Source organism: Hypomesus transpacificus, chromosome 9, assembly GCF_021917145.1.
Source record: "Hypomesus transpacificus isolate Combined female chromosome 9, fHypTra1, whole genome shotgun sequence".
NCBI classification, from domain to species: Eukaryota; Metazoa; Chordata; class Actinopteri; order Osmeriformes; family Osmeridae; genus Hypomesus; species Hypomesus transpacificus.
In genome coordinates this window covers 15,396,219-15,408,408 of record NC_061068.1, presented here as the reverse complement: position 1 = coordinate 15,408,408, position 12,190 = coordinate 15,396,219, and the positions used below count along the sequence as shown (strand labels likewise).

General features: G+C 45.2%; 2 protein-coding genes across 7 annotated transcripts in view; both read right to left on the bottom strand.

Annotated features, from left to right (window-relative positions):
* Positions 1–12,190, bottom strand: part of LOC124471292 (NACHT, LRR and PYD domains-containing protein 12-like) — a 1,476,309-nt gene that overhangs the window by 495,683 nt on the left and 968,436 nt on the right. The window lies entirely within an intron of this gene.
* LOC124471378 overlaps positions 1–12,190 on the bottom strand; it is a 257,270-nt gene that overhangs the window by 13,179 nt on the left and 231,901 nt on the right. Inside the window, exon 1 of one of the 3 annotated variants that reach the window (XM_047025870.1) lies at positions 2,477–4,148. The exons of the other annotated variants lie outside the window; for them this stretch is intronic. Within the exon in view, the coding sequence (XP_046881826.1) occupies positions 2,477–2,603 (127 nt within the window). The 5' untranslated portion in view covers positions 2,604–4,148. Of the gene's footprint in view, positions 1–2,476; positions 4,149–12,190 lie in introns of those variants that run through there. 3 annotated transcript variants of the gene reach the window in all.

Below are 12,190 nucleotides of genomic sequence, written 5' to 3'. Positions count from 1 at the left end.
CGAAAACCATTCAAACAGGTTGACAGCAGTGGGTTTTCATTTAACTACAGCGAGCTACCGGAACCACGTGACAAAAAAGCTCTACCTTTTTTCCTGCGTTTCACTGGCAGTGAGTGTTCACAATGTTGTAGTTCACTCCATTGTTCACCAAAAACGTCAGCGAGGACTGCCTAATGTAGATAAGAGTCAGCTGAAGATAGCCAGAATATCGGATTTCTTCAACTGAGCCTGTTTCATTCGTAATTTGCCTGAGAAAGCGACTTCCGTTGGCCAGCTCCATTGAAAACCATTCAAAAAAGTTGACAGCAGTGGGGCTTTTTGGAACTACAGCGAGCTACATGAACCACGTGATCACGTGTCGGCGAGATCAGAGCGTGTCGCAACTCTCTTTTTCTATGGCTCTGGTCTAAAGTTAGCTGATAGGCTACGTATTTCCGGCTGGGAAGGAGCCCCATTGACTGTCGTTGTAAGTTGTACATGCGTAGTTCGCTCCTCTCAATGCAAGCGATAGGACCTCGCCGGGGCCCAAAACACCTGCGCCCCAAACTGCTGATTTACTAGAGGGCTTGTCAAATACATTATGATAGGGCCCGTTATGTATGTCACATCCAATCACATCACTCAACACATTTAAGAAGTTGTTTATTTACATTGTCATGGTGTTCTCTCATAACAGAACTTGTAGCTACCATAGCTCTAACGTTATAAAGCTAGCTAGCTAGCTAACGTCATGATGGAAACTTGCAATTCAGTCAAGTCGCTTAAAAATACGCCCTTTGAAAAAAGAAATGTTCAAAAAAAGCTCAAAGTGAAAGAGCTTGGACCTGATCGGCCTGACCAATTTTCACCCTAGGTCACACGACTGTCAAGCTGGCTCAAATTCCCATATCGGTTGCAAAAGACGAACTTCTTACCGGGTACTGTACTGTATAATACACTTGGAGTGTCGATCAGGTCATCATATATCTCTGTTCACTGGATTACAGGGCTTGACATTAACTTTTTGAGGCACTTGTCATTTGGACAAGTATATTTACGCTTCACTTGTCAATGCACAAAAGTCACTTGACCCCGATACCTTTATTTTAGTCAGACAAGAAAGACGCTCTTATCCAGAGCGTCTTTATATAGCCTGACCAAGTGATCGGGCAAAACTATCCTGGCTAACAGAGGTCGCTTCCTCAGGCAAATGATGAATGAAACAGGCTTGGTTAAAGACATCTGAGATGCTGGCTATCTTCAGCAGGCTCGTATTCACGATAGGCAGTCCTCCCTGACGTTTCTGGTCTATAACAGAGTGAAGTACAACATTGTGCACACTGCCAGTGAGCGACTAGTCTGACTGAGGCTAACGTCAGAACAGTGTAACGGGGACCCAGTCTCACTTAGATTGCCAGTTTAAACAAATCACAAAAATAATCGGACCAGCTGGCTAAAAGCAGAATTCCAATATCTCTTGAAAGCTGCCCTGCTCGACTTTTTAGATGTAGAATTGACTGTAAAACTGTAAAATTATGAACTTTGTGACATTACGTGAAGACATGGCTGCCGCTCGACTATGCGGTCTGTACCGGGCGACATTCTCACTCAAATTTCAAGACTTTCGTGACCCAAATCAAAATTTTGATGCAACAGATTAATGGGGAATCGCTTTCTCTCTTAAAGGCTGTCCTCCTCGACATTTTTGGACTTTAAATCTAACTATTTGTATGATCCGTGTGGTCCTTTTGCCGTTTTAAATGCTATCCTTTCCCAGTTTTCTGCAGCCACATTGCGTGCGCATCCCGAATGTTTACAAACAAAAAAATGGTCTATTAATTCAGCAACAGTCGAATGCCATGAGAAGACAATACACCAGGTCGTTTTCATCACTTCAATTGACAAACTGACAAGTAAATACATTTAGGAATGCACCAAAATACTGCTTTCTGGTGTTGAGATACAGGGAGGGCATGCCCCCGAACCCCCCCCAGCAAGGCGAGATACTAGGCTAGGGGTAAGGGTAAGGGGTAAGGGGGAGTATTGGGATTCGGCCTAAATATACTTGTAGCCCCCCCTGGAAATAAATGCACCAGCCGCCACTGCACACACACAGACAGTACACACACAGTATATACACATACACACACACTAACACAGTACACACACACACACAGTATATTCACATACACACACACTCACACATTATATACACATACACACACACACACACTCACACGGTATATACACATACACACACACTCACACAGTACACACACACACACACATGCAGTATATACACATACACACACACTCACACAGTACACACACACACACACAGTACACACACACACACACTCACACAGTGTATACACATACACACACTCACCCAGTACACACACACACACATTCAGCATATACACACACACACTCACACAGTATATACACATACACACACACACACACTCACACAGTACACACACACACACACACATACCGTACACTGTTCCATCACCAGACATCATGTCTCCAGTTCTGGTCTGGATTATGTCTGTGTTTTGTTTGTTCACTCCCTTCCTCTCACTCAATCTCTCAGATCCCAATTCCCCGTCTGATTGGTCCATTCCGGTCCTCTCCCTGTTCCAATAAACTGCCAGTCTCCACTATCCCAACCATCAGCACGACCTGCCTCCCATAAAAGCTGCTCCTTTCTTCAGCCCCAGGAGAGGAAACTGATCCATGATGTGGAAACAGCTGTTTGTATGAGGACTGGGTTTGTGTTGAATTTGTTTGTACTTGGTAGGAAAATGTCCATAGTTTCTTTTTGTCTTTCTGCCTGTACCCTGTATAGAGCTTTGTGTTTGTTTGTTTCCACCTTGTGGCAGCCCAGGAGTGCAGCACCATGGACAGCGTCCCAGTAGGCACCACAGGCAGCACTCCAGTCAGCACCTTGGGCAGCGGCACCAGCAAGCCCTGGGTCAGGTGATCAGAGGCAGGTATGTCCCACGGGAGACATATCACCTGCTGACCAAAATACCTGCGGAAGATTTGGACCATGATAACGGCATGGCAACGTTGATGACAAAGCTGGACGGCGTGTTCCTTAAAGAGGAAAAAGATCGCCTGAAGCCTATTTAGGTTTTGATAGTTCAGTTTCCATGGAGGACTACATCATTGACTTCGAACAGCGATACACCCGGATGAAAAAGTATAGTATGACGCTTCCTGATACTGTACTGGCTTTTAAGCTGTTAGACACAGCCTGGCTGGACGATAGAAGCAGACAGCTAGCATGGACGGCCAGCACCGAGTTGACGTTCTCCTCTATGAAGTCGGCTCTAAAAAGGGTTTTTGGGGGGGAACGACAGGCTCGTCGAACGGAATACGAGTGAAGCAGGACGTGGAGTTTTTCACAGTACAAAGACCACAAGGCAGACAGAGGTAAACGGAGCACAACCTTCCAAACTGGACGACCACAGCAGCCATTACTAAAGACTGTCCCCACAAGAAAACTGAACTAGTAAGAGGACCTGAAGACGCAAATGTAGAGGAATGTAACATGACATTGTTTACAAAGGCTGCCATCTCAAATGCAGAGATATTTATGACTGACTCATTGGGATCAGTGATTATTGACACTGCTTGTACCCGTGCTGTGTGCGGGGAGAAATGGCTGGAAAGCTACATTGATGACCTCACCCAAGATCAAGTGGACCAGCTGATGCAAACAGAAACTCCCAGTTGCAGATCATTTACATTCTGAGATGGGAATTTACTATATTACACAAACACATTTTAAACTACCAGCTAAAATAAGACTGACAAGATGCCAAATTGTTGACTTTCCACTTCTGCTGAGTAAAACATCCCTGAAGAAGGCAGGGACCATTTTGGACATGGAAAAGGACAGTGCAGTGATGTTCAAACAGTCCATTCCTCTTGAATTGACCAGTTCTGGACATTACTGATATCTGAGACAAAGAAACTAAAAAAGGTCAAACTGAAGAGGAAGTGTGAAAGAGCCAGAGCGGTGGTTTGGGTCAGAGGTGAAGACGCCAGCACCACAGGACTTCCATGAACGGAATAGACTTGATGAAGCATCATAATGACCCACGTAGGACGTGCTCCTGCCAACCACGCTCCCACCTGAGCTGTGCCGCCCACCTTTATTCACCTCGGCGATACCACATGACCTGCGTCACAATCAACTAACATGCTCACCCGGTTTTCCCCCTTAAACACCATATTGACATGACACATTTCACACCTACATTATGTCTTTATCACGGACTGCCATCAAATCACTTCATACATTAGTTTCTTTAAAACACTGAGCACCCCTGCTCCCCGGATCGCTCTCTGCCCCCGGTGCTATACAATACACATGACCACTTTCCCCGCCCCCGCACCCTGGTTTGCCCCCACCTCACTGGCAGACACGGCAACAGGGAAGGACACCCCCACACCTGCCGAAACTGGTCAGTTCCACGGAATCGGCCGAGAGCCACCAATTTACGTGGCAGACGCCTTCTTACAGTGACAGAAAAGGTGTCTCCAGATGAGAAACTCCAAGTCCTCCTGAAGCTCCACAAACAGTCTGGTCACGCGTCGGCAGACAGGCTACAGAGACTTATTCACAGTTCAGGAAACTACCACAAAGAATGCTTCACTATTTGACAACAAATAGTATCCAACTGTGAAATGTGCCAGAAGTCCAAACAGCCAAAGCCCAAGCCTGCTGTGGGGCTGCCCCTGGCTTCAGAGTAGAACCAGACAGTGGTGGTGGATCTACAGGAGGTGCAGCCAGCTGGGTGGTATCATCACATTATCCACCACTATGGCTACACTAGTGTCAAAACTGAGAGCAGTCCAGTGTGATCTCTCCACTAAACCACTATATTGCACTCGAGATCGGTTGTCCTGCGACCAAAGAGCGACTTAACGGCAACTTAATGGTACCAAAATTAATGTATCCAGCCGACCAAGGTACGACGTCACGGCAACGTTGTCCACAGGTCTAAAAATAAGGTAACCAGCCGACCAAGGTACGACGTCGTGGCAACGTTGTCCACAGGTCTAAAAATAAGGTAACCAGCCGACCAAGGTGCAACGTTGCGGCAACGTTGTCCTTGGGACCAAAAAATAACGTAACCAGCCGACCAAGGTACGACGTTGCGGCAACGTTGTCCACGGGTCACAAAATAACGTAACCAGCCCGACCAAGGTGCAACGTTGCCACAACATACGTGTGAAACATACATAAGGCCGTGTATGCCCACAGTGCACTGTTGTGACAAGTAATTAAGATATTGTATATATATATATTGTATATATATATATATTGATATTGTATAAGTTTTTTTTTCTCTTTTTCTTATGCTGGTGTACAACTACTGACTAACGGTAGCTACCTGGGGGGTATTCCAGAAAGCAGGTTATGTGACGTGCACGGGTAAGTTAACTCCCCAGCTCACACCCAGCGTTGTTGCAACATTGCCAGTAGGTTGCTGCAACATTGTGAATCAGCAGGTGGGTTAACTTACCCGGTTATATTACATAACCTGCGTTCTGGAATACCCCCCTGAAATAACTAACTCGGTTTTCATTCATGGAAGGTTTATTTCATTTAATAACAACTATTTAACCATCCAGTTGAGGGGTAAGGCAACGCTTATGTATTTATTTTACATGGAAAACCACCCCAGGGTGAAATTGCATTCATTTATTTGAGGTGAATAAAGAGAAGTGTTATTTGAACAAAGTACAGGGTGTGTACATGGAAATCATTAGACATAAGATAAAACATACACTACGTATATGACCAGATACACTGGTAAATAGGACTTATAGTTAATGGACACAGGAAGGGAGTTATATGTCATTCGCCGAGAGGCACACATAGGAACTCGGGTGCCCGGCCATTGGATATACCAGGGTAGAGGGCGCTACACAAACAACAGTTAGAATCCAACCTGATTAGACTGTTACCTCAAGAGAGGAAGGAAAACTTACTCTACACCCTCATTAAGAACACACCACTATGATGTAAACAACTAATTTAAAACGTTTTCAGTACCTCAGTCATTTACCTCATACTGACATAAGACAACAGAAGACAACAGAGAAGACAACAAGCTCCACTCCATCATACTGCACCATCAGCTTTACTGAGCACTACCTCACTTCCTCTTACAACAAGCTCCACTCCATCATACTGCACCATCAGCTGTACTGAGCACTACCTCACTTCCTCTGAGAACAAGCTCCACTCCATCATACTGCACCATCAGCTGTACTGAGCACTACCTCACTTCCTCTTACAACAAGCTCCACTCCATCATACTGCACCATCAGCTGTACTGAGCACTACCTCACTTCCTCTTACAACAAGCTCCACTCCATCATACTGCACCATCAGCTGTACTGAGCACTACCTCACTTCCTCTTACAACAAGCTCAGTGACAGCAGCAGTGACAGCAGCAGTGACAGCAGTGACTGTCCCTCCCTGGACTGGTCCCGAGGGATGACGCCGGGCCCCAGGCATGGGGTTGAGGGTAGTAGGAGATCACAGAGCAGGTTGAAGCCCTCCTGCAGCCAGGATCAGAGGCGCGCGCTGGAGGCCATTTGTGAGGTGTTGACTACCCAGGCGGGAAGTGACCTCTACAAGACATGCAACGACCCACAAGAAAACATGGTTGTTGTCCGCAAAGGTAGAGACATTTTTTTACCTTTGGATATAAAAAAAGGGTAACTATGCTTTTGTAAGACATGCGATTGTAAGAAAGATTTGTAAGTATTGAGATCTGCTGAATGACAGTGTAGTTCAAGTAAATAACTATAATAATAGTATTGTAGTTAACAGACAAAATATGATATGAGAAAAGTAAGGTTAATCGCTATAATAGTAATATTATAATATAATATTAAAGTTGACAGCAGTGGGGCTTTTTGGAACTACAGCGAGCTACATGAACCACGTGATCACGTGTCGGCGAGATCAGAGCGTGTCGCAACTCTCTTTTTCTATGGCTCTGGTCTAAAGTTAGCTGATAGGCTACGTATTTCCGGCTGGGAAGGAGCCCCATTGACTGTCGTTGTAAGTTGTACATGCGTAGTTCGCTCCTCTCAATGCAAGCGATAGGACCTCGCCGGGGCCCAAAACACCTGCGCCCCAAACTGCTGATTTACTAGAGGGCTTGTCAAATACATTATGATAGGGCCCGTTATGTATGTCACATCCAATCACATCACTCAACACATTTAAGAAGTTGTTTATTTACATTGTCATGGTGTTCTCTCATAACAGAACTTGTAGCTACCATAGCTCTAACGTTATAAAGCTAGCTAGCTAGCTAACGTCATGATGGAAACTTGCAATTCAGTCAAGTCGCTTAAAAATACGCCCTTTGAAAAAAGAAATGTTCAAAAAAAGCTCAAAGTGAAAGAGCTTGGACCTGATCGGCCTGACCAATTTTCACCCTAGGTCACACGACTGTCAAGCTGGCTCAAATTCCCATATCGGTTGCAAAAGACGAACTTCTTACCGGGTACTGTACTGTATAATACACTTGGAGTGTCGATCAGGTCATCATATATCTCTGTTCACTGGATTACAGGGCTTGACATTAACTTTTTGAGGCACTTGTCATTTGGACAAGTATATTTACGCTTCACTTGTCAATGCACAAAAGTCACTTGACCCCGATACCTTTATTTTAGTCAGACAAGAAAGACGCTCTTATCCAGAGCGTCTTTATATAGCCTGACCAAGTGATCGGGCAAAACTATCCTGGCTAACAGAGGTCGCTTCCTCAGGCAAATGATGAATGAAACAGGCTTGGTTAAAGACATCTGAGATGCTGGCTATCTTCAGCAGGCTCGTATTCACGATAGGCAGTCCTCCCTGACGTTTCTGGTCTATAACAGAGTGAAGTACAACATTGTGCACACTGCCAGTGAGCGACTAGTCTGACTGAGGCTAACGTCAGAACAGTGTAACGGGGACCCAGTCTCACTTAGATTGCCAGTTTAAACAAATCACAAAAATAATCGGACCAGCTGGCTAAAAGCAGAATTCCAATATCTCTTGAAAGCTGCCCTGCTCGACTTTTTAGATGTAGAATTGACTGTAAAACTGTAAAATTATGAACTTTGTGACATTACGTGAAGACATGGCTGCCGCTCGACTATGCGGTCTGTACCGGGCGACATTCTCACTCAAATTTCAAGACTTTCGTGACCCAAATCAAAATTTTGATGCAACAGATTAATGGGGAATCGCTTTCTCTCTTAAAGGCTGTCCTCCTCGACATTTTTGGACTTTAAATCTAACTATTTGTATGATCCGTGTGGTCCTTTTGCCGTTTTAAATGCTATCCTTTCCCAGTTTTCTGCAGCCACATTGCGTGCGCATCCCGAATGTTTACAAACAAAAAAATGGTCTATTAATTCAGCAACAGTCGAATGCCATGAGAAGACAATACACCAGGTCGTTTTCATCACTTCAATTGACAAACTGACAAGTAAATACATTTAGGAATGCACCAAAATACTGCTTTCTGGTGTTGAGATACAGGGAGGGCATGCCCCCGAACCCCCCCCAGCAAGGCGAGATACTAGGCTAGGGGTAAGGGTAAGGGGTAAGGGGGAGTATTGGGATTCGGCCTAAATATACTTGTAGCCCCCCCTGGAAATAAATGCACCAGCCGCCACTGCACACACACAGACAGTACACACACAGTATATACACATACACACACACTAACACAGTACACACACACACACAGTATATTCACATACACACACACTCACACATTATATACACATACACACACACACACACTCACACGGTATATACACATACACACACACTCACACAGTACACACACACACACACATGCAGTATATACACATACACACACACTCACACAGTACACACACACACACACAGTACACACACACACACACTCACACAGTGTATACACATACACACACTCACCCAGTACACACACACACACATTCAGCATATACACACACACACTCACACAGTATATACACATACACACACACACACACACTCACACAGTACACACACACACACACACATACCGTACACTGTTCCATCACCAGACATCATGTCTCCAGTTCTGGTCTGGATTATGTCTGTGTTTTGTTTGTTCACTCCCTTCCTCTCACTCAATCTCTCAGATCCCAATTCCCCGTCTGATTGGTCCATTCCGGTCCTCTCCCTGTTCCAATAAACTGCCAGTCTCCACTATCCCAACCATCAGCACGACCTGCCTCCCATAAAAGCTGCTCCTTTCTTCAGCCCCAGGAGAGGAAACTGATCCATGATGTGGAAACAGCTGTTTGTATGAGGACTGGGTTTGTGTTGAATTTGTTTGTACTTGGTAGGAGAAATGGCTGGAAAGCTACATTGATGACCTCACCCAAGATCAAGTGGACCAGCTGATGCAAACAGAAACTCCCAGTTGCAGATCATTTACATTCTGAGATGGGAATTTACTATATTACACAAACACATTTTAAACTACCAGCTAAAATAAGACTGACAAGATGCCAAATTGTTGACTTTCCACTTCTGCTGAGTAAAACATCCCTGAAGAAGGCAGGGACCATTTTGGACATGGAAAAGGACAGTGCAGTGATGTTCAAACAGTCCATTCCTCTTGAATTGACCAGTTCTGGACATTACTGATATCTGAGACAAAGAAACTAAAAAAGGTCAAACTGAAGAGGAAGTGTGAAAGAGCCAGAGCGGTGGTTTGGGTCAGAGGTGAAGACGCCAGCACCACAGGACTTCCATGAACGGAATAGACTTGATGAAGCATCATAATGACCCACGTAGGACGTGCTCCTGCCAACCACGCTCCCACCTGAGCTGTGCCGCCCACCTTTATTCACCTCGGCGATACCACATGACCTGCGTCACAATCAACTAACATGCTCACCCGGTTTTCCCCCTTAAACACCATATTGACATGACACATTTCACACCTACATTATGTCTTTATCACGGACTGCCATCAAATCACTTCATACATTAGTTTCTTTAAAACACTGAGCACCCCTGCTCCCCGGATCGCTCTCTGCCCCCGGTGCTATACAATACACATGACCACTTTCCCCGCCCCCGCACCCTGGTTTGCCCCCACCTCACTGGCAGACACGGCAACAGGGAAGGACACCCCCACACCTGCCGAAACTGGTCAGTTCCACGGAATCGGCCGAGAGCCACCAATTTACGTGGCAGACGCCTTCTTACAGTGACAGAAAAGGTGTCTCCAGATGAGAAACTCCAAGTCCTCCTGAAGCTCCACAAACAGTCTGGTCACGCGTCGGCAGACAGGCTACAGAGACTTATTCACAGTTCAGGAAACTACCACAAAGAATGCTTCACTATTTGACAACAAATAGTATCCAACTGTGAAATGTGCCAGAAGTCCAAACAGCCAAAGCCCAAGCCTGCTGTGGGGCTGCCCCTGGCTTCAGAGTAGAACCAGACAGTGGTGGTGGATCTACAGGAGGTGCAGCCAGCTGGGTGGTATCATCACATTATCCACCACTATGGCTACACTAGTGTCAAAACTGAGAGCAGTCCAGTGTGATCTCTCCACTAAACCACTATATTGCACTCGAGATCGGTTGTCCTGCGACCAAAGAGCGACTTAACGGCAACTTAATGGTACCAAAATTAATGTATCCAGCCGACCAAGGTACGACGTCACGGCAACGTTGTCCACAGGTCTAAAAATAAGGTAACCAGCCGACCAAGGTACGACGTCGTGGCAACGTTGTCCACAGGTCTAAAAATAAGGTAACCAGCCGACCAAGGTGCAACGTTGCGGCAACGTTGTCCTTGGGACCAAAAAATAACGTAACCAGCCGACCAAGGTACGACGTTGCGGCAACGTTGTCCACGGGTCACAAAATAACGTAACCAGCCCGACCAAGGTGCAACGTTGCCACAACATACGTGTGAAACATACATAAGGCCGTGTATGCCCACAGTGCACTGTTGTGACAAGTAATTAAGATATTGTATATATATATATTGTATATATATATATATTGATATTGTATAAGTTTTTTTTTCTCTTTTTCTTATGCTGGTGTACAACTACTGACTAACGGTAGCTACCTGGGGGGTATTCCAGAAAGCAGGTTATGTGACGTGCACGGGTAAGTTAACTCCCCAGCTCACACCCAGCGTTGTTGCAACATTGCCAGTAGGTTGCTGCAACATTGTGAATCAGCAGGTGGGTTAACTTACCCGGTTATATTACATAACCTGCGTTCTGGAATACCCCCCTGAAATAACTAACTCGGTTTTCATTCATGGAAGGTTTATTTCATTTAATAACAACTATTTAACCATCCAGTTGAGGGGTAAGGCAACGCTTATGTATTTATTTTACATGGAAAACCACCCCAGGGTGAAATTGCATTCATTTATTTGAGGTGAATAAAGAGAAGTGTTATTTGAACAAAGTACAGGGTGTGTACATGGAAATCATTAGACATAAGATAAAACATACACTACGTATATGACCAGATACACTGGTAAATAGGACTTATAGTTAATGGACACAGGAAGGGAGTTATATGTCATTCGCCGAGAGGCACACATAGGAACTCGGGTGCCCGGCCATTGGATATACCAGGGTAGAGGGCGCTACACAAACAACAGTTAGAATCCAACCTGATTAGACTGTTACCTCAAGAGAGGAAGGAAAACTTACTCTACACCCTCATTAAGAACACACCACTATGATGTAAACAACTAATTTAAAACGTTTTCAGTACCTCAGTCATTTACCTCATACTGACATAAGACAACAGAAGACAACAGAGAAGACAACAAGCTCCACTCCATCATACTGCACCATCAGCTTTACTGAGCACTACCTCACTTCCTCTTACAACAAGCTCCACTCCATCATACTGCACCATCAGCTGTACTGAGCACTACCTCACTTCCTCTGAGAACAAGCTCCACTCCATCATACTGCACCATCAGCTGTACTGAGCACTACCTCACTTCCTCTTACAACAAGCTCCACTCCATCATACTGCACCATCAGCTGTACTGAGCACTACCTCACTTCCTCTTACAACAAGCTCCACTCCATCATACTGCACCATCAGCTGTACTGAGCACTACCTCACTTCCTCTTACAACAAGCTCAG